Source organism: Coccinella septempunctata, chromosome 1, assembly GCF_907165205.1.
Source record: "Coccinella septempunctata chromosome 1, icCocSept1.1, whole genome shotgun sequence".
Taxonomy (NCBI): Eukaryota; Metazoa; Arthropoda; class Insecta; order Coleoptera; family Coccinellidae; genus Coccinella; species Coccinella septempunctata.
In genome coordinates this window covers 52,814,647-52,835,928 of record NC_058189.1, presented here as the reverse complement: position 1 = coordinate 52,835,928, position 21,282 = coordinate 52,814,647, and the positions used below count along the sequence as shown (strand labels likewise).

Genomic DNA, 21,282 nt, shown 5'->3' with positions numbered 1-21,282 from the left:
GATCTGACGAGCTCAAATGACACCGAAACCATGGTCAGCATCTACATCTACTATTTCTGTTGATACTTCAAGCGATGGTGGTTGGCTAGTTCGATTCAGATCGTAATACGTAACATATTGGTTGATTCTATATCAGCGGGTGTCATGTCTCTGAATTAATTTCGTTTATTATGTATTCACTTGCCAGAACGCGATATTATACATTCAAGAAGACAAAGAAGAATAAAGAATTTTTACAAGGGCCGATAAAAGTTTTATCGCGACTGAAGCTCATTAACATGAAGGATAAAATATATTGAAGCCTTAAACTTGAAAAGCCCCATATCAAAATAGATTACGTACGTACATTAAAGTCGAAATCCTAACTTCTTCAAAAATTTCGCCTTTCTCATTAATGACTAAGTCCTTTGAATTTTTGTACAAAATGTACAGGTGGTGTTTGGGTGTTTATTATATAGGGAAATATTTTTCTGATACATGAAGCGTTATAAAACAATATCACAAACAAATTTCTTCAGTCCCGCTAAAGAAGTTGGCAACGTTAGTAGTGGACATCGTATAAAAAAATTTCAATCTTTCGATGATTTGCAGATTCTGTCTCCATCTCGTGGAACAAATATTCATTTTCATTTCATCAATAAACACCTGAAAGATTAATGGGATAATAATTGATTATATCTCATAAGATATTAGATAATATTTGGTCCCAATTTTATTCCAACTGCAATAATATATAAAACGATAAAATCACAAGAATTCAAAATATTGTATTTATGTATTATCTCCTGGACAATGTAATATCAAATTGAAAATATCTATGAAACCTCTCGAAAAAAAATAATGAGATAATAATTGATGGTATCTCCTTCATGATTGGTTCAGATAAACGTGTTAAGGGGAGATATAATTATTGAATTCCATAGGAAAACTAGTGTAAAGAAACAGTGTAACAAGATGGATCTTCGTGTAGATCTAATATTTATTGTATGTTTGGCTACTGTTCTAGGAGCGCAGAATGAAGTAAGTTTTGATGAAAATTCTTGCCAAACTGTTCCTATTTGTGGTTTTCTTGAGCTCCTGTGAAATACTGATGTTTTCCCTTTGCTGCACGTTGGTACCTACAATTTTTGAGTGTTTTATGAAGGGATTTGATTTTTTTTTGATATCGACATATAGGCTTATCTAGGATTGGGTGGCCTTAAGGCTACCATTCATGGATTTTCTGATCCATCTCACATAATAATACATTTCGAATGTAGTACTGCTGATGCTTTGGCTACGATTACGAATAGGGAATAAAGTATACCATCGAAAAGTATGCTTATTATGACTTATCATACAAATAACAGTGGTCGTTTGTCAAATATGATAGTTGGGGAGCCGAAGAGGGAAATTCGGGATTTACTCGAGCGTGTCAGATTAATATAAGGGGACATACCTTGGACCCTGTAGAGTACCTCTAACAAAAATTAGACCTGCATGTATATAGGGGGAATTGTCTAGGACAGCCTGTCAGAATAGTAAAAAAAAACGATCATTGTACATACTCGAGCGTGTCAGATTAAGATATATTTCGTTAATTACATGTTGAAAAGTATATATTCTCTTAATCTGACAATTTGAGCGTGTCAAAAATGTATGGGCGCCAAAGTTGCAAAAAAAAAAAGTCACGTGTACATTCTCGAGTGCGTTGGCGTTTTTTCATTTTGAAGCTAATGACTCAAGAATAACGGAGAAAATATAATCTGACAGTTTAAGCGAGCCGAAACAATAAAAATTGGCCATAAAAGTCACAAAAATCAGTTTTTTTGAATTATCTCCTCCCCTGGGCTTCAAATCTTTTTCGCATTCATTACAAAAGTTGTAGAGCATAACATTTTCAACAAATTTTGTCGCAAGCAATTTTTTCTACGTTCAAACGTTTTTGAGATATATGGCGATTAATGCGAGGTGTTTAGCGATACATGCTGAAGCGAAAATTCACTCGTTGGAAAATAGTACATTATAAGGTTCAGTCACAGACAACACTAAAATTTTCGTGACTAATTTCGAAATTGTCATCATAGAAATACCTTGTCATTTTGACAATTGTAGATTAGACTGGGATTCTACATTGACCTTGACCTTTCGCATGTGTGGCTAAGCTTCTTGCTCTATTCTCTAACTCGACGGTTAGGAGTATGTAAAATTGCTTCAGAAAAAAGTTGTGTAGAATTTTATTATCTACAACGTTCATAATGAATACAAAAACGATTTGAGGTACAGGGAGGGAAATATTCGAAAAAACAGGGATTTTTATCATCTTACAAGTGTCAGATTAAGAGAACCCCCCCCTGATTAGTGTCAGATTAATGGGTCAACACGTCTACAACACCCTGATTGACCATCTGTATGAAAATCTGACACGCTCGAGTATGTACAAGTAACGTTTTTTTTTTTACATTTTCAAAGGACAGCTGTGACCTTGCGTCATGTCCAAATTGTCAGTCCCTTGAAAAGTAGCTTCCTTTGGATCCAATTAACATATCCTCCCAAAATCTGACACGCTGGAAATTGTTTTTTACCATTTTCAACTCGAGTATGTACACCTGACGATTTTTTTTTACATCTTTGAGACCCTGCAGACGCTTTCCCCACCGCTGAAAGTGAATACATCATAGAACTTTTTTTTTTATTTTTACCATCTAATCTTCAAAATCCACTAGGTCTCCACGTCCCTCTAGTAAATCCCGATATAGCATCGTCGGCTCCCCAACTATGAGGAAAGTCGTGTTTATGTCAAAGAGAAGTCATACAAATTTCCCTGTTTTGTTTTCTATTTTTGTTGATTTCAAGTTAATTTGTATTTTAAAAGTTTCAATACTGATGCTGAGTTTAAGACGATCACGTGATCGACATCTGCCAATTAGATTGATTCCTTCCTAAGGCCTTGATTCTTAGGAATATTTATAAACCCATAGGGAGTTCGACTCCCTATAGATCGTACTCAATTTTCTTGGATTTGATTGTTGATAAAACATACCAGAGTTCAATCCTCTGCCTTATGATATAAAAGTAAAGAATGCAAAGGGATTTAAATAAGTAGTATAATTCAGAAAAGCACTGATATATGACTGGACACTTTTTTTTATTTATCAATTGATAACTGATGGGGAATACATTCTGATTTCACCAACTTTTTTTTTCAGGTCTCTAGCTTCCAAAGCCTCCCAAATCCTCCGAAAGCAAATGTTTCACAGTGCAGCTTGGTGAAGGATAATGATCGATTGGATTGTATACCAAGAGGAAATGTTACACAGGATATCTGCGAATCTAGGGGATGTTGCTGGTCGGAATCCAGTTCTGGCATACCAGCCTGCTTCTATCAACCTAAATCGTTATCCTACAAATTTAAAAATATCACGGAAACGTCTGATGGACTTGTGGCTTATTTGGAACGTAGCTATAAGTCTCCTTATCCCAGAGACGTGGCTTTGATCAAATTGATTGCAACTTATCAGAGTGATGATATTTTGAGATTTAAGGTAATGAATTGTAGAGCTCATTGACTGTCCAGTAAGGAAAAAAATAATAATCCCCCCAAAAAAATTTCATGAACGTGTCTTAGAAGTTATAGGCGAAATATCGAAGTAAGAGTGCGTGTGCGTTTATCGGGAAAAACTTATAGACCAAAATCCTATTCCTATTAGGTATCTTGGAGTTGAATTTTAAATGAAAATCATCGAAATAATTCAGTTTTCATAACATTTATTCAAGTTATTCTCCTTTGCTCAAATAAAAGCATAAACTTTTTGGATTTTGGCCTATTACAACTTCCCAGTGAACTTTTGGAATAGACCACAACAAACAATAACGCTAGTGGAAATTTTCTTTTTTCCGTATTTTCCGAAAGGCCAATAATATAAGTAATCTTTTGAATTTTTTGATAAATATTTTATTTCAGCATCACCAATAATAATAACCATAATGGCGTCGACATAACTGCATACAAGTCTTTGTGTCTAAAAAAATGCAACATATAATTTATTGAAGAAAAGGGCAAATTTTTCCTTTAATTTCAAGGGAATGAACAGTTTTTATGTAGATATGGCTAAATAAATTGATCTAAAGAGTCATGCGAATTTATTGATATAAAATAATAAAATACTAATAATAATTTCGTCCGAAAATAAAAGATGTTTATAACTAAAATGCAGAGGGACACAATTATAAATATCCGGATTGAGGAGAGTTTTTAAATTATATGTCACTAGATTTCTGAGAGGATGAAGTAAAAGAAGTGGGATCCTCATAAAAACGCATTTGTGTGTTTTGAAAGAATTAATTGTGTTAATTAGTTAGAATAAATATTTTTTAGTTGGGAACCCCTTTACATACATATATGATTTCTATTTCCAGGTAATTGACCCCACAAAGAAAAGGTATGAAAGCATTTTCCCGGAGAAAAAGTTACCATCTCCAGCAACTAAGAATCCTTCGTACAAACTAATAATTGGGAAAGATCTGCAGGGTTTCAGGGTAGTCAGAAAATCAGATAATACGACCATGTGAGTGGTTTTCTGTCTTGTGAATTTATTTGTTCGATAAACCAGTTTTTTTGCAGTTTCGATGCTTCCGATCTGACCAATTTCATTTTTTCGGATCAGTTCATCCAGATAACTACGAAATTACCTTCGACATATTTGTATGGATTGGGGGAACACAAGGAAAGATTCAAGCTGCAGTCAAAATGGACTACCTACACATTATACAGTCGGGATACATCTCCTCTTTTCAATGTGAGACTCAATTTATAAGATTCGAGTTATTCTAATGATGGTCTAATCCATTTATGTAAAATCTACCTCTGATTCCTATTGTTAACTTTAAAATCTTAATACACATCATGCTTTTTGGCAGAAAGGCTCTCATGGTATATTCTTACATTTTTTCACAATAAATTGAGTTTTGAAAATACGATATTGGTTAAAGAACGTTTATATATTTTCCGAATTTGGTTAATAGAGTATTTTTATTCTCGCAGACGAATTTATATGGCTCCCATCCATTCTACTTATCCATGGAGAATTCTACTAAAGCTCATGGAATATTTTTGAAAAATAGTAACGCAATGGGTGAGTATTGAACCAAAATTTTACGAAAAATCAATACCTACTATATTGTTTCCGTAGATTTCAATTTACAGCTAATTTTTCGATAGAATGGAACATCTGAACATTTTTGAAACGATTTACTTTCTACATTAGAGTTCAACTTCCGACTCTCAATCTATTTTCTGGTCCTTTCACTTTTTCACCAAATTTTCTAATCATGGCTGATTGTTGAAGTTAATTTTCAGAAATGACACGGTAATTGTCAAGTTTGTTCTAAGAAATACATACGAGGATATATTGAAAAATTCTTAGCCTACTATAGAACCAAACAAAATTTCAATGTCAAAATATTTTATTACTCAACATATTCTCCTCTTAATTGGATACATTTTTTACAGCGAACCTGCAAGGTCTCTAGACTTAAAAAAATTTTTCTTCTTGCTCTGCAAACCAGACCTATACAGCTTTTATTACCTCCTCGTTGGAAGAAAATTTACGACCTTTCAAACTTTTTTTCAGTTGAGGAAAGAGAGATGATAGTCGGATGGAGCCAAGTCTGGTGAATAAGGGGGATGTTCTAGTAATTCAAACCCTAAATCACGAATTTTTTGCATGGCAACATGAGATATGTGTTCAGGGGCGTTCACCTGCAGAAACAAAACACCTTTGGATAGCTTTCCGCGTCCTTTCTCTTTAATTTTTTTACCCTAGAGTGGTCAGTGATGTCGAATAGTAATCTCCGGTTATTGTTCTACCCTTATCCAAAAAATCAATCATGATTACTCCATGGCAATCCCAAAAAACTGAAGCAAGAACTTTTCAGATTTTTGGACACGAAACTTCTTAGGTCTTGGAGAACCAGAGTGTCGGGATTCCATCGATTGTTGCTTTGTTTCTGGATCGTAGAAATGTATCCAAGTCTCATCAATTCGGTTTAAGAAGTCTATATCGTTTTCAAATCGAGCACAGATCGAACGCGATGCTTCTACCCACGCAGGCTTTTGATCAACATTCAAACATTTGGGGATCCATTTTGCAGCAGTTTTTCTCATGTCCAAATTGATGTGAACTATATGATGAACGCGTTCGTATGAAATATTCAGGGCTTCAGATATCTGTTTTAGTCCAATTCGACGGTCGGTTAAAATCATGTCATGAACTGTATCGATATTTCCGGGGACTGACACAGAAACTGGCCTTCCCGATCGGTCATCATCTTCAATGGAAAATTTACCTCTTTTGAAGCTTGCAGTCCAATTTTTCACGGTCGCATTATTATTATTAATTAAGCATATCGTAATCTGCTTACCTTCTAACCCTTAACAGGTACTTGATGATGGCTCGATAGTCCAATTTTTCGATTTTCACAATTTCTTCTTTTTTTTTTAATCAGATAGCTAGATATCAATACATCCTCGTAACATAATAATATTGTTAAAATGTTTTGCTTATTTCATAATTTTTTTCAAAAAAAAATAATTCCATATATCGATCCGAAATCGTTATGCAGATGAAAAACGACAATCATTAAATTTGGCATTTTATTTACCCACAGATATCATCATTCAACCAACCCCAGCATTAACCTTCAGAACTATTGGTGGAATACTTGATTTCTTCATTTTTCTGGGCCCTTCTCCTTCTGAAGTAATCAAACAATATCAGCAGGTGATTGGTAAACCCAAAATGCCACCACATTGGAGTTTAGGATTCCATCTGAGTAAATTTGGCCTCAAAGATCTCAATACCACAAAGAAATATATTGAGAGGAACTTGAATGCTGGTATCCCAGTGGTGAGTTTGAACTATTTCAGCGCTTAATTAATTAATCGATCAAAGGGAATACCCCTTCTGACGAAAATGATGTATTTTTTATGAAATTTTTTTGAAACGTCACATTTTGAAATAACCATTTCAACCGTTTCCCAAAAAAAATATTTTAAGGACTTGAAAATGAAGAATAAAAATGGGTTTATAAATTTTAAAGCGTTTCGTTTCTACTGCACAAGTTGGAAACATCGACAGAAATATGCGTTGATAATAAAGGACAACAAATACATTATTCTTGATGAGATAGACAAAGATGGCTGTCTATGAAGTCTGCGACGAACGAGGAAGGTCGTAAAATTTCATAGGATTTTTATGGCCGGTTGCTGTTGAGGCTCGCCAGTGAGTACGCGCCTTATGATGGCTGTAAATGAACATCTGTTATTTTATAAACAAGCCATTGTTCTTTTTATTTACCACTAGGCGCTGTTGCCAAATCGTAAACTAGAAACGAAGCGATTTAAATTTTAAAACCTCATATTTGAAGAACGATTTTGAATAGTTTCCGCGGTGCATTTGAAAAAATCAAGAATAAAACTCATAATTATTCAGTTCAAACTTGCATATGCTGTGACAACCCAAATTGAGTAGATTTCCTCAATTGAAGGCAAACAGAGGTTCATAAAGTTCCACTTTTATTTACATTTCGAATAAAATTGTTATTTCTACTATTTTTTTAAGACAAAAATGTGTTTGCCTTAGTAGGATCAATATGATATACATAATTCATTTTCATTCATTCATTCATTCATTTATTTATTTTAGAAAGGTAACATATAATATACAGAGTAATATATTTGTAAGAAAAGACTGTCAATTAAACCTAGGGTTTGTGCCTGACAGTCTGAGGAAATAGTAAAAAAAATCAATTCAAATAAATTAGACATGAGCTCCTAAATTTTTCGACAAGTATTAAGTTTATTCGTTTTCCCTTTATTTAATTTTTTTTTTTTTTCGACCATTTCTAACTAATTTCTAATTATTTTCCAACAGAGAGTGACCGAAAGAAGAGCCATCCTAAATTGAAAAAATAAAACTTCTTATACTTTTTATAAAGTATTTTAGGCTATTTGCTTGCCTCGAATCCTTCGATATTGTGTTGTACAAACGTATACCAATACAATGAGCATGCATCTGCGTGAAAGTTCTCCGTGATCTCGGGATCTGCAGCTGTCCCCTGATTTGACCTCTGGTGGAATGAGAATGTTCATATCCATCCAGTTGAGAAATATTTTTATAAGCCATTATCAAAGCACTCTTATAGAATAATTTCCTCAAAGTGAAAACCCGAGCCTCCGAGAAAAGCAATTCGGATGAAAATAAGCGATCCTTCTTCATTATAATCTTCAAAATGAACTTTTGTAGAATTTCCAAATTTACAAGATGAGACGTGTATGCTGCGCCCCATCCAACAATTCCGTACTCCAACACGGATTGTACAAGGGCGTAATAAACCGAGAACAAAGTCTTGCGTGGCAATATATTAACCAGTAATTTAAATTTGGGAATCGAGCATCTGATTACTTTCAACAAATATTTAATATGTTCTTTCCATCGAAGAAGTCGATCAATATGTATACCCAAATATTTTATGGAATCAGTCATTTGAACGACTCGCAGTCACAGCTATCAGTGGAATGGTCCTTATCATGAACAACTATAAATTTCTTTAAGTTCGAAGTGGCAGCCTCCGTCAACGCGAAAGTTATAAATTTTGTTTTTTGTGGATTAATTGTCAGTATCAATTTCCTCATTTCAGATACCACGAAATTCAAACCCTCCTCCGTCCGTCTGTACACAGTCTCCCACGTATCATCCATAAATAAAATGACCGTGTCATCAGCATAGGCAATGATTCTGAAATTTGAATTCTGTTGAACATTTAGCAGGTCATTTAGATAGATATTAAACAGTAACGGCCCCAAAACCGTACCCTGGGGAACGCCATAATCAATCAATTGCTCACTACTGCTCACTCCATTTATCACTACAAATTGAGTTCGATCCTCAAGATAAGATTCGAAAAGAGCAGCAACATTTCCCCTGACCCCATAGTTTTCTAGCTTCTCCAACAAAATTTTATGGGAAACTGTGTCGAATGCCTTCTTCAAGTCTAAGAACACACCAATCACTTTTTTGCCTTTATCAATAGCCTCATATATAGTTTTAGTTACCTCAAATATGGCATCACTAGTACTTCGTCCAGATCTGAAACCGTACTGGTTATCTGCTAGTATATTATATTTGTTCATGAATTCAGTAAGCCTAGTTTTGAGGCATTTCTCGAAAATTTTCGCTATATTGCTTATAATGGCTATAGGGCGGTAGTTTCCGATATCAGTCCTACAACCAGATTTATAAATTGGTGAGATCATACTCCTTTTGAATAATGTGGGAAATTTACCCCTTTGCATTGACAGATTGAAAACATATTCAAGCGGCCTCGAAATTTCTGAAGCGATTTGTTTTAGAGTATTTGCCCGCACTAAGTCCGGCCCTGGAGCTGTATTATTTTTTAGCATAACAATTTGATTGATTATCTCTTGTTCTGTTATTGGCGATAGAAACATTGAATCCTTTATCTTGGGCGTCCTGGTGTCTCGTGATAACTCGGGAGTTTGGGTCTTTATTTTTTCAGCCATTTCTTTACTTTTCTTTAATTAAAAAAATACGCAAAAGAGCTATAAAAAAATAATCAAAACTTTCATATTACTCAATCTTTTTCTGCATGATCACTTATTCGTCATTTCTTCTTTTATAATCTTTTGTTATCTATATTTTAATTTTTTTCTGGATTTTTCAGCAATCTATATGGAACGATTTGGACTACATGAACAATTCCAACGATTTTACATACGATAAGAAAAAATTCAATGGATTACCCCAATTTGTCGACAAATTACATAAAGAAGGAAGAAAATATGTTATTCTATTTGATCCAGGTGTCAGTTCAGGAGAACCGAACGGAACATATCCTCCCTATGACAAAGGAGTTGAGTTAGATATTTTCGTCAAGAATAGTACAGGACAAATCTTGGTGGCTCAGGTAATATTTATTTGGGGATCAGAGCCGACCTTAGCAATTGCGAGGCCTGGAGCAAAACATTTTCTTGGAGCCTTTTTTAACAATGATTGCCGGGGGGTATGAAATTTCCCCCTGTGGAAGGGGGAATTGAACTTTAAACTGGATTTGAGTTATTCAACCACTACACGTATTTCACTATAACTAAAGCGTCTTGAGTGAAAATATATCCATCAATGTAATTTGTCTGTATACTTTTTTGGAAATTTTCATCAATTGCTGCCTTGCGAGGTTTGGTCAAAAATTCGTAGCTCATCTTATTGCTGATTTTGACCCACGAGTCTTGCATCGGTAAGAATTCTAACTCTTTTATAGGTATGGAATCCGGTTTCCACCGCCTACCCAGACTTCACCAATCCAAAATCTCACGACTACTGGAAATTGATGATGAAGAGTTTCCACGATGTAGTTCCCTTTGATGGTGCTTGGTTAGATATGAACGAACCTTCTAATTTCTTAAAAGGCTCGATGTATGGTTGTCCTGAGAGCGAACTGGAGGACCCTCCTTACCTTCCTAGAGTCTTGGAAGGAAGTCTCAGTAAGAAGACCATATGTATGACAGCGAAACAATATGCTGGTTTACAATATAATCTACATAATCTGTACGGCATAAGTGAAACGAATGTAACCAGCAAGTGGGTATTATATTTTGTTTAATAATTCTTCCGATTTCACATCTAGTGCTATCTTCATTTTTTCGAGAAAAAAAAAGAGTTACATATTGTGAAATTCCTCATACGAAAGCTCTTCATCAAGTTCCCGTTATGATTAGGATTCTGGATACTGTATGAATGCATACGAGGATATTGTATTGGAAAAATTCTTAGCCTACTATAGAACCAAACAAAATTTCAACTTCTCTAGACCTACAAAAAAAAAAATTTCTTTTTGCAAACTAAACCTCCACAGTTTTTATTACCTCCTCGTTGGAAGAAAATTCACGACCTTTTAAATTTTCTTTCCGTTGTGGAAAAAGATGGTAGTCGGATGGAGCCAAATCTGGTGAATAAGGGGGTGTTCTAGTAATTCAAACCCTAAATCACGAATTTTTTGCATGGCAACATAAGATTTGTGTGCAGGGGCGTTGTCCTGCAAAAACAAAACACCTTTGGATAGCTTTCCGCGTTTTTTCTCTTTATTTTTTTCCCGTAGAGTGATCAGTAATGTCGAATAGTTATCTCCGGTTATTGTTCAATCCTTATCCAAAAAATCAATCATGATTAGGTACTTCATGGCAATTCCAAAAAACTGAAGCAAGAACTTTTCCAGCAGTTATTTGGACACGAAACTTCTTAGGTCTTGGAGAACCAGAGTGTCGCCATTCCATCGATTGTTGCTTTGTTTCTGGATCGTAGAAATGTACCCAAGTCTCATCCATAGTAACAATTCGGTTTAAGAGGTCTTCATCGTGTTCAAATCAAGCACAGATCGAACGCGATGCTTCTACCCTTGCACGCTTTTGGTCAACATTCAAACATTTGGGGATCCATTTTGCAGCAATTTTTCTCATGTCCAAACTGACGTGAACTATATGATGAACGCGTTCGTATGAAATATTCAGTGCTTCAGATATCCGTTTTAGCGCAATTCGACGGTCTGATAAAATCATGTCATGAACTGCATCGATATTTTCGGGGACTGACATAGAAACTGGTCTTCCCGATCGGTCATCATTTTCAATGGAAAATTTACCTCTTTTGAAGCTTGCAGTCCAATTTTTCACGGTCGCATAGGACATTGATCACCAAGGGTATTAAGCATATTTTCGTAAATCTGCTTACCTTTTAACCCTTTTAAATACAGGTACTTGATGATGGCTCGATACTCCAATTTTTCGATTTTCACAATTTCGGTGGACATCTTCTTTCTTTTAATTTATTGCGTAACTCTGGTTCACTTTTTTGACCTCAAACTTCACACTGGCACTTCTGATGAGTTCGTTGCTTTGGTAACGCAATATTTTTTTTCGCATGGAACTGGTCTAGGCTAACTAGATATCAATACATCCTCGTACATAGTGGCAAAAAAGCGTTTTGTTTCAGTGTTACCTCGCGTCCAGACCAAAACAAGAATCTTGAAGTTTCAGCTAAAAGGAGCTCTCTTTTTTCTCGGTGCTTTTTATGTGTTGTTTCTTAAAGATCGTATAATACATTATCAGCACAAAAAGTTCAATAATGATATGGAACGCTTTTCTGCATATTCGTATTATTATATTAATATATTAATTTTCTCTAAAAACATTGAATTTCCTTCGTTAGTACCTATCTAGTTATTGAAAAAAAAATGATTCTTCAAATTTTACAGTGTTGTCTCTGAAATTTTGGGGGAGAGATCTTTGGTGATAACAAGGTCAACGTTTCCTGGTAGTGGGCAATACGGTGGACATTGGAGTGGAGATATAGGTTCAAACTGGGAGGATTTAAGTTACAGTATTCCACGTGAGTTTATTCATAAATTCATATAATGTTGAGCAAGGCTTTCACGGCTGGATGACAGACGGTTGTGCATGTGAAATTTCCGGGCTTTTTTTATGCTCATCCAGATACTTCACCTTCGCTAGTTTCGCTAGCAACTGCGATGTGCATCATCTTCAGTGAAACTTCGATCTTATGGTGGTTTTTGAAAACCGTTATTAAGAAAGTAACCAAATTCTAATGGGCAATCCAGGGCGGTCCTAAACTGATTTCCTGGGAGGGGGGGTGTAATAATTGAAAGAACGATTGAAATTTCAAATTAAGACTTCAAATATCACCCTGCTGTAGGTACCTCTAGGTAGCATTTGCAGTCCCAAATTTCTTTCTTAAAATTGACAAGGAATATCTCCTTTACATTTCATTATAATATTGTTTTTTCTTAGTTTTCTCATATGAAAAGTTTGAAAAATCGGATTCGTTATGGGCTCTCCGGGGGGTAATTACCCCTTTTACCCCCTTTTAACAGTTGAACGTTTTGTAAAATACAATTGTTTTCATATTTTCTCGTGTAATGCGCCGTTTTCGAGTATTTTGATGTTTATTAAAAAGTATCTGTGAAATTTGAAAAATTGGCTACTTCGGCTGAATACAACTCTGTTTAAAAGATCCACAGATGTATAGTGTCACAGATTTATGGCCTTGTGCAAACGGTGCACCGTTTGATTAAACCTTAGAACATAGATACATGGAATGGTCATTCAGTGCTACAAATGAATGTTTTGTAGTACACACATTCGATGTTTCTCTGTCTAGCCTAGCGCGACACTAAGACAGTGGCGTTATATTGAAAAATTTATATACTTCTTATCTATTCGTAGTGAAAATTGATGTGACACTGATCTCCGAAACAAATGTCTCAATTGTGATTGGCGACACTAAGCAACCATCTCACTCCAGTCTTTGGAATGTTTATTTTCCATTCCATGTATCTATGTTCTAAGGATTAAACGAAGTTTAAGCTCTAAACATAGACATATAGACATGGACTGTGCCTTCCCTTTATATCTATTCATGAAATACGGTCAAAAAAAGTGACAGAGAGAAACGCACGTCGGGCATGCAGTTGTTTTTTTCTAGAATTTTGATTGGTCCACACTCACCTCTATGTGAACAAAAAAGAGGCAGGTAAATACCTGACGATAATTTCTCTCTTTCTATAAAAAAAGACATTGCTCAGTCCATGTCTCTATGTCTATGGCTCTAAACGACGTTTAGGCATAGAATCGTTATGGAAAAAATGATGTTTAAGGAATTAATCTCGTTTAATGAAACGGTGCTTATATATGGTCATTAGCTAGTTATTCTGAAGGTAATTTTGTTTTCTAGGGGTGGCACAGCTCATTATGAAAACTTAAAATGGCTATATTTTTGTATCAGGACCGATTCGGAAAAAATGCTATCGGGAAAAAGTGTTTCTTTTGACCTCAAGAATTTATTGTTAAAATATTTGTACGAGTCAAAGACTCGCCCTGTATATGGAGGATACCTTCCGGTTTATAACTTATAACTCATGCCAGTCCAGCACAACCGGTCTTAGTACCACTTAGTACTGCATATTTTTCGAAAAATCTGAATTTCTTTGTGTGATATTAGGAGCATCAAGAAATATAAATCAAACAGGGACATATTGTGAAAATTATAGCGGCTAAAATAAAGGCGGATCAATTCTCAAAAATATTTGTACGATTCAGCTTTCATAAACGGTTTCCCTACAAAGTTACAAAGTAAATAGATATTACTTCTTTTCCCACAAAAATCAATCAATTACAAAACATTCACTTTTCTATTTGTTATTGAATTACGCTTCAAATACAGTCATTATGTTGCTAATAAAATCGAGTTGCGAAATCATTCGTTCTGGATGTTATTCTTTCAATGTCACCTAGTATAATTTCCACCTTATTGACCCTTACTTCCTTTAGAATTGTTGGACTTCAGTTTGTTCGGAATACCATTGATGGGAGCTGATATATGTGGCTTCTTTGGATCTGCAACCGAACCTTTGTGTAACAGATGGATGCAATTAGGAGCATTTTACCCATTCTCAAGAAACCACAATTCAGTAGGGATGAAGGTAATCAGAAGCATGCTTATCAGCTAGATCATTCTGAAGAATTAGCATTCAGATAAATTGGTCCTATATTTTCACTGCTCAAAATAAAGCGTTTCTCGAAAAAACCTAGAGTCATTCGGGGTAACTGTGCGCACTTTTGCCTTTCAAGCCATATACCCTGTTTCAAATGTTGAAACTAGGAAAATTAAAACATATTCATAAGATAGAGAATTTTCCAATCTATAAAAAAACATCAAAAAGCAAACAAACATGAACGTTTTTTTCCCGCAATAAAAAATTTAATAGTGAAAGTCGAAGTGCGTTCACATGCCCCGTATTGCAGGTAAGTGTGCGCACCCTCACGGGGTAAGTGAACGCAGTGCTTAGTGGACCACACAATCAAAACAAATTACAAATTAATGTCATCAAAATGTAAAAATATTAGAGAAATGCTGTTTATTGTCAATACAGAAGCGCTTTTTTTCAAGTACTGCATTATTGTTTGTGCCACCATTCCTGGTGAACACAACACTTGATACATTCCCTGTGGGTGGCTCTTTATATTTTTCTGTACAAATAGGACAATATTGATCGAGTCTTTACCAAGAAAATCAACAATGTCATAATTTATTCCTCACTGAACTGATGCCCATATAATGAATATTTGCACACACTTACCCGCGCACACTTTCCCCAGTAAGCCAAAATTTGAATTGACGTTCTTATAGAGTTGAGCAGCTAAGAGAACCTAAAATTTTTTATTATATAATTAGATTAATATGCGCATGATCGAATAAAATGTTGTTTAACACTGTCGGACTCGGAACTTGGACCTGGCAGAATTTGCAGAGATGCTAAAAATTAACAAGAAAACTAGTGGATTTGATTGATTGCAAATAAAAAGTTAACGAAACGTCGCACGGCGCACTCCTATGAAAAACTAATTTGACGATTCTGCGCCCTTGCTTCACCCAAATGAACCCCTTTTTCATACATTGCAGAGTCGAGATACTCGAGATATACGCACTGCACACACTTACCCTCTGCGCTCAGTTACCCCGAATAACTCTATACCTACAATAAAACTTTCAAAATGTCCACGTTAAAAATTATATAAATCATCGATAAAAAGATCCTAATACGAGACCCGTGATGATTGCATATGGTTTCGTTTAGAATGTTGGTCTGTTGGGGATGAAAATGGAAATGTGAATTTACATTTTTGTGAGAACTTGACAAACTCACAACCAATGAAACTCGGCATAGGTGTCCGCAGTCTTACTCGACTTAAAAATATCAACGAACAATATCACAAATATCAATACAGTGTCTCATACGAAAATGATTTTGAGTCTATGTAGTTGTTGATACAAAGTGCTCTTTATGTTTGAAGGAACAAGATCCAGCGTCAATGGGTGACAGAGTCATCAGATCTTCAAGAAAAGCCCTGGAAATTCGATACACCCTTCTTCCCTACCTGTATACTTTGTTTTGGGAAGCTCACAAGAATGGCACCACAGTGGCTCGACCCCTTTTGGTTGAGTGAGTAAACTTAATCCAACCGATATAACCAGTTTGTCCAGATTGTTCATAGGATTATACTTATTGAATAAAATCATTACATTGATTGAAAAACAATTTTTTGCAGGTTCCCGGAAGACCGGAATACTTACGACATCGACACTGCATTCTTATGGGGATCTGGATTACTTATAGTACCCATTTTAGAAGTGAGTGAATTTTTTTGAAAAGAAGTATAAAACATATAAAAGTGCCTAAGAAGGTTCAAGGTTCAGATCTGTAACTTCATAGACCAAAAAGTTATGAGAACTTTTCGAAATCGTCAAAATCTCAATTTTTGATAATAACACAAAAACGAAGGATAGTAGAAGGCTACAGTTTTCACCATTCTTTTTTCTATGAAAAAGAGCTCGAAAACGTGTCATCTATAGATTAATTGAAGTTAATCTATGCGTATCATCGGTTTTGCGCTAGTTCTTCTAGTTTCCGAGATTCCCTCACTGGACATCGAATTTAGGACCCGGGGACACCCTGTACAATAGGAAGACAAGGGGTCCAGCGATACCACCCTGTGGTATACCAGTCCCCAATGTTTTCTCGAATATTTTGGACAATAGGGTCAGCAAGCTTATTGGACGATAGTTAACAAGATTGTCTATATTTCCCTTCTTGAATAAAGGAAAATTAAAGGTTCGCTTTGGAATAAAAAGTGTTCTAATTTTATTTCAGTGGGTCATTGGCCCGTATTATCAACTTATCGATAACCCCAGGCGTTTTGGTCAGTTTTTCGAAAACTTGAAATAACTAATACAGGTTTATCGTGTTCTTTCGAAATCATTCGAAAAACTGTTTATTTACAGAATTTTGAAATACTGCCTATAGAATATCTAGGTACTATAGCTTAGTGCACTATAGGCTGCTTTTACGATACCATTTTGGTGAAAACCTGTCCTGGGGCGAACATATTCTTCTTTATTCAAAAGGGAATTTATTCAGATTGATGTTCAGAGCAGTTCCGAGATCCTCTTGCACGGGGATATATTGAATAATTCTTAGCCTACTATAGAACCAAACAAAATTTCAATGTCAAAATATTTTATTACTGAAAATATTCTCCTCTTAATTGAATACATTTATTACAGCAAACCTGCAACGTCTCTAGACTGTTCAAAAAAAAAATGTTTCTTTTTGCTCTGCAAACCAGACTTGCACAGCTTTTATTACCTCGTCGTTGGAAGAAAATTCACGACCTTTTAAACTTTTTTTCAGTTGAGGAATGAGATGATAGTCGTATGAAGCCAAATCTGGTGAATAAGGGGGGTGTTCTAGTAATTCAAACCCTAAATCACGAATTTTTTGCATGACAACATGAGATTTGTGTGCAGGAGCGTTGTCCTGCAAAAACAAAACACCTTTGGATAGCTTTCCTCGTCTTTTCTCTTTAATTTTTTCCCGTAGAGTGGTCAGTAATATCGAATAGTAATCTCCGGTTATTGTCCTACCCTTATAAAAAATCAATCATGATTACTTCATGACAATCCCAAAAAACTGAAGCAAGAACATTTCCAGCAGATTTTTGGACACGAAACTTCTTAGCTCTCGGAGAATCAGAGTGTCGCCATTCCATCGGTTGCTGCATTGTTTCTGGATCGTAGAAATGTACCCAAGTCTTATCCATAGTAACAATTCGGTTTAAGATGTCTACATCGTTTTCAAATCGAGCACAGATCGAACGCGATGCTTCTACCCTTGCACGCTTTTGGTCAACATTCACACATTTGGGGATCCGTTTTGCAGCAATTTTTCTCATGTCCTTTACGTGAACTATATGATGAACGCCTTCGCCTGAAATATTCAGTGCTTCAGATATCCGTTCTAGCTCACTCCGACGGTCTGATGAAATCACGTCATGAACTGCATCGATATTTTCGGGGACTGTCACAGGAACTGGCCTTCCCGATCGATCATCATCTTCAATGGAAAATTTACCTCTTTTGAAGCTTGCAGTCCAATTTTTCACGGTCGCATACGAAGGTCATTGATCACCAAGGGTATTAAGCATATCTTTGTAAATCTGCTTACCTCTTAACCCTTTTAAATACAGGTACTTGATGATGGCTCGATACTCCAATTTTTCACAATTTCGGTGGACATCTTCTTTCTTTTAATTCATTGTGTAACACTGGTGTACTTTTTTTACCTCAAACTTCACACTGACACTTCTAATGAATTATTGTTCGTTGCTATGGTAACGCAATATATTTTTTATGCAAGGAACTGGTCCTTGCTAACTAGATATCAATACATCCTCGTAGACCTCTGTTAACAGGAATTTTCATAAGCAACAATACAATATTGTATTAAGTCGTAAGGGATAAATAGTGTTCTCATTTACTTATCCTTCTCACAATTTACAATGACGTTATTCTTATACATACTTCATCGGATTATGCTCTTCATGTTTCAGGAAAATGCGATTTCAGTAAATGCCTACCTGCCGAAAGGAATTTGGTACGATTATTATACAAGGCAACCATTGAACAGCAGTGGGGAATTCATGGATATCTATGCTGACAATGAAACGATACCACTTTTCATACGCGGCGGTCAAGTTTTACCCACTCAATTTTACCGAGCAACCACTGAAGAGGTCAGAAAAGCCGATTTGAAGATAGTGGCAGCCTTAGATCAAAACGGAAGAGCCGAGGGATTATTGTACTGGGATGATGGTATTTCTGTAGGTAAGGAAGTTAATGATTAACCATAATACAATTTAATTTTAATGCGTGTAAGTTGAAGATTCATTGTTGTATATTTCATAATTTTATTTCGGAAGACAAGGACTTTAGAGTTCGAAATTCGCTGGGAATGTAGGTAATTGTTCAGTTGAAGGATGTAGAGCTTATAAGAAACTAGACGTAAAAAAAAGTAGGCACTGTGTGTGTGATGCTGACCTGTTGAACCAATTTAATTCACATTAAACAACATCAATCATTCAAGAACTCCCATCAAGAGCTCTTATATCAATAGATAATTTAGTCGAAAGAAAAAATTTTTCACCCCTGAAAGTTCCTCCATGGAAATTGAAAAGACCAATAATAGACTTATCACTAACGACACACAGAGAATATAATTCAACAAAACAGGAAATGAAACAGAACAATGGAAAAAATTTCTAGTTATAGCTCTTTGGTCATATACACAGATGGATCAGACTGCCATCACAACGTTGGAAGCGCGGTGTATTCAGAAAATATGGAACTGAAATATAAACTACCATCAATATGCACAATAAACACTGCAGAATTATTCGCAGTCTGGAAAGCCTTGGAACAGTTAGAGACAACAAGCACAGACAATCGACGCATATTAATTTGTTCCGACTCCTTGGCAGCTCTCAAATCATTGAAGACATGCAACAGTAACTCTTCACTTGTGATCCAAATATTAAGCATAGTACATCGGTTACATGAGAAAAACGTTTCAGTGGCATTTTTGTGGATCCCATCTCATATAGGAGTGCCAGGAAACGAGAGAGCTGACATCTTAGCAAAAACGGCATCTGAAGAATCCACACCATTGGAGAATTATCAATCCTCGGAAGATGTAAAAACATATTACAAATCCAGAGCATACGAACTATGGCAAACCCGCTGGTCACAAACAAATTCAAAACTACATGAATGTGAAAAAACAGTAAAAAAAGCTCCGGTAACACCACTCAATCGTAAGGAGCAAATCAGTTTGAGGAGACTACGAATAGGTCACACAGCCATAACACACAAATACCACTTAGAAAACACTGAACCACCAATATGTACCACTTGCAACCACAACCTTACCGTGAAACAAATCCTAATAGATTGCCCCAGATTCGAAGAAGAGAGAAGAGCTGCAGCAATGGGGGACAACCTAAACGATATTCTGAACGTAGATCCTATTAGCGCAAGGCGATTGTTTCATTATTTGAATGCAATTAACGTTGTAAATGATATTTGAATTTTTTTTTTTTTAACCAGTCAATTTTTTAGTACGTAGTAGGAGATGCAAATGACCTTGAAGTCGAAGCATCTCAAATGCTTAGAATTGTCTTTTTTTTCTGTAAATAAAAAAAAATTTTTTTTCATGTTGAATAATACTTTTAAATGGGCAGAGTACACTACACGGATAAGTAGGTACTCGTGATTACTTTGTTATAAAAGTTCTTATAATTTGGACATGGGTACCGTTTTAGTAGTCATATTTCCACAGATTCTAGACACTACTCAAGAAAAATAAGTAACTAGAACTGAATAATTAAACTTAGTTCAATAAACTAAAAAAGAAAAGTTTGGACTAAATGAGAATAATGAATTTTGAAACAGTCCTTTTTGTTAACAGGTGAAAGACATTTGGGATTCTTTCATCTGCAGAAATTTGCAGCATGTTTTTTCTTTCTTAGAAAACAAAGTATTTTATTTTATTTCATTTTCAGATGTGGGGAGAAATTACACACAGATTTCCTTCTTGGTGGAGGATGGAGATATAGAAATAAACGTCATAAACAATCGTGCAGAACACCCTCCAAAAATATTCTCAGTCGAGATTTTGGGTATTCGAAATTTCAATGAGAGTAACCTTAGTAGCGGGAACTTGGATTACGTCTACAAGAAACAGAGTCAAGTGAGTTTGGAGATATCAATTTTCCGAAATGAATTATGAACTTCTGGTGTTTTTTTTTTGCAGAGTCTCCTTCTCCAGAATCTGAACATAGACCTCACGCAGTCCACATCCATAAAATGGTCATAGAATTTTTTTTAGGAATATAACAATATATACTTTATACTCGACAATTGTTTTTTCTCAAGTTTAAAATAAAATTCTAAGATTTAATGTTGCATATCCCTGAGTCCCACAGTCACCTGATGCACTCGGAAGAATAAGCTCATTAATTTCACAGATGAACTCTCACAGTTCTATCAGAAATTTGGTATCAAGCCCTTTCTCTCTGCGGGGTTGATTAACTCAATGATAGAAATGGAAACATCACGAAACAAAACCTAGAATAGATAGATAGATATATATGTTTATTCGTTCTCATTGAAATAAACATAAACAAGTCACAGAGATAATTACTAAATTACACATATAATTTTCTGTACGTGATAAAATCAACATATATTTTTTTCTCTTACAGAACAAAATAGAATTTAGGTTTTTATTTGAATGTTTCAGTTTTTTTTAACCACGCGT

At 35.3% G+C, this 21,282-nt stretch overlaps 1 protein-coding gene across 1 annotated transcript; it reads left to right on the top strand.

The window, feature by feature from the left end:
• Positions 1-866: 866 nt before the first annotated feature.
• Positions 867-20,922, top strand: LOC123318673 (lysosomal alpha-glucosidase-like). The gene is made up of 15 exons (XM_044905360.1): positions 867-1,020; positions 3,189-3,524; positions 4,399-4,547; positions 4,604-4,778; positions 5,024-5,114; positions 6,649-6,887; positions 9,724-9,966; positions 10,318-10,637; positions 12,307-12,440; positions 14,399-14,550; positions 15,923-16,071; positions 16,178-16,259; positions 18,518-18,791; positions 20,525-20,712; positions 20,776-20,922. The coding sequence occupies exons 1-15, from the start codon at positions 955-957 to the stop codon at positions 20,836-20,838; spliced, it is 2,661 nt and encodes an 886-aa protein (XP_044761295.1). The 5' UTR covers positions 867-954; the 3' UTR covers positions 20,839-20,922.
• The last annotated feature ends 360 nt before the right edge of the window (positions 20,923-21,282 follow it).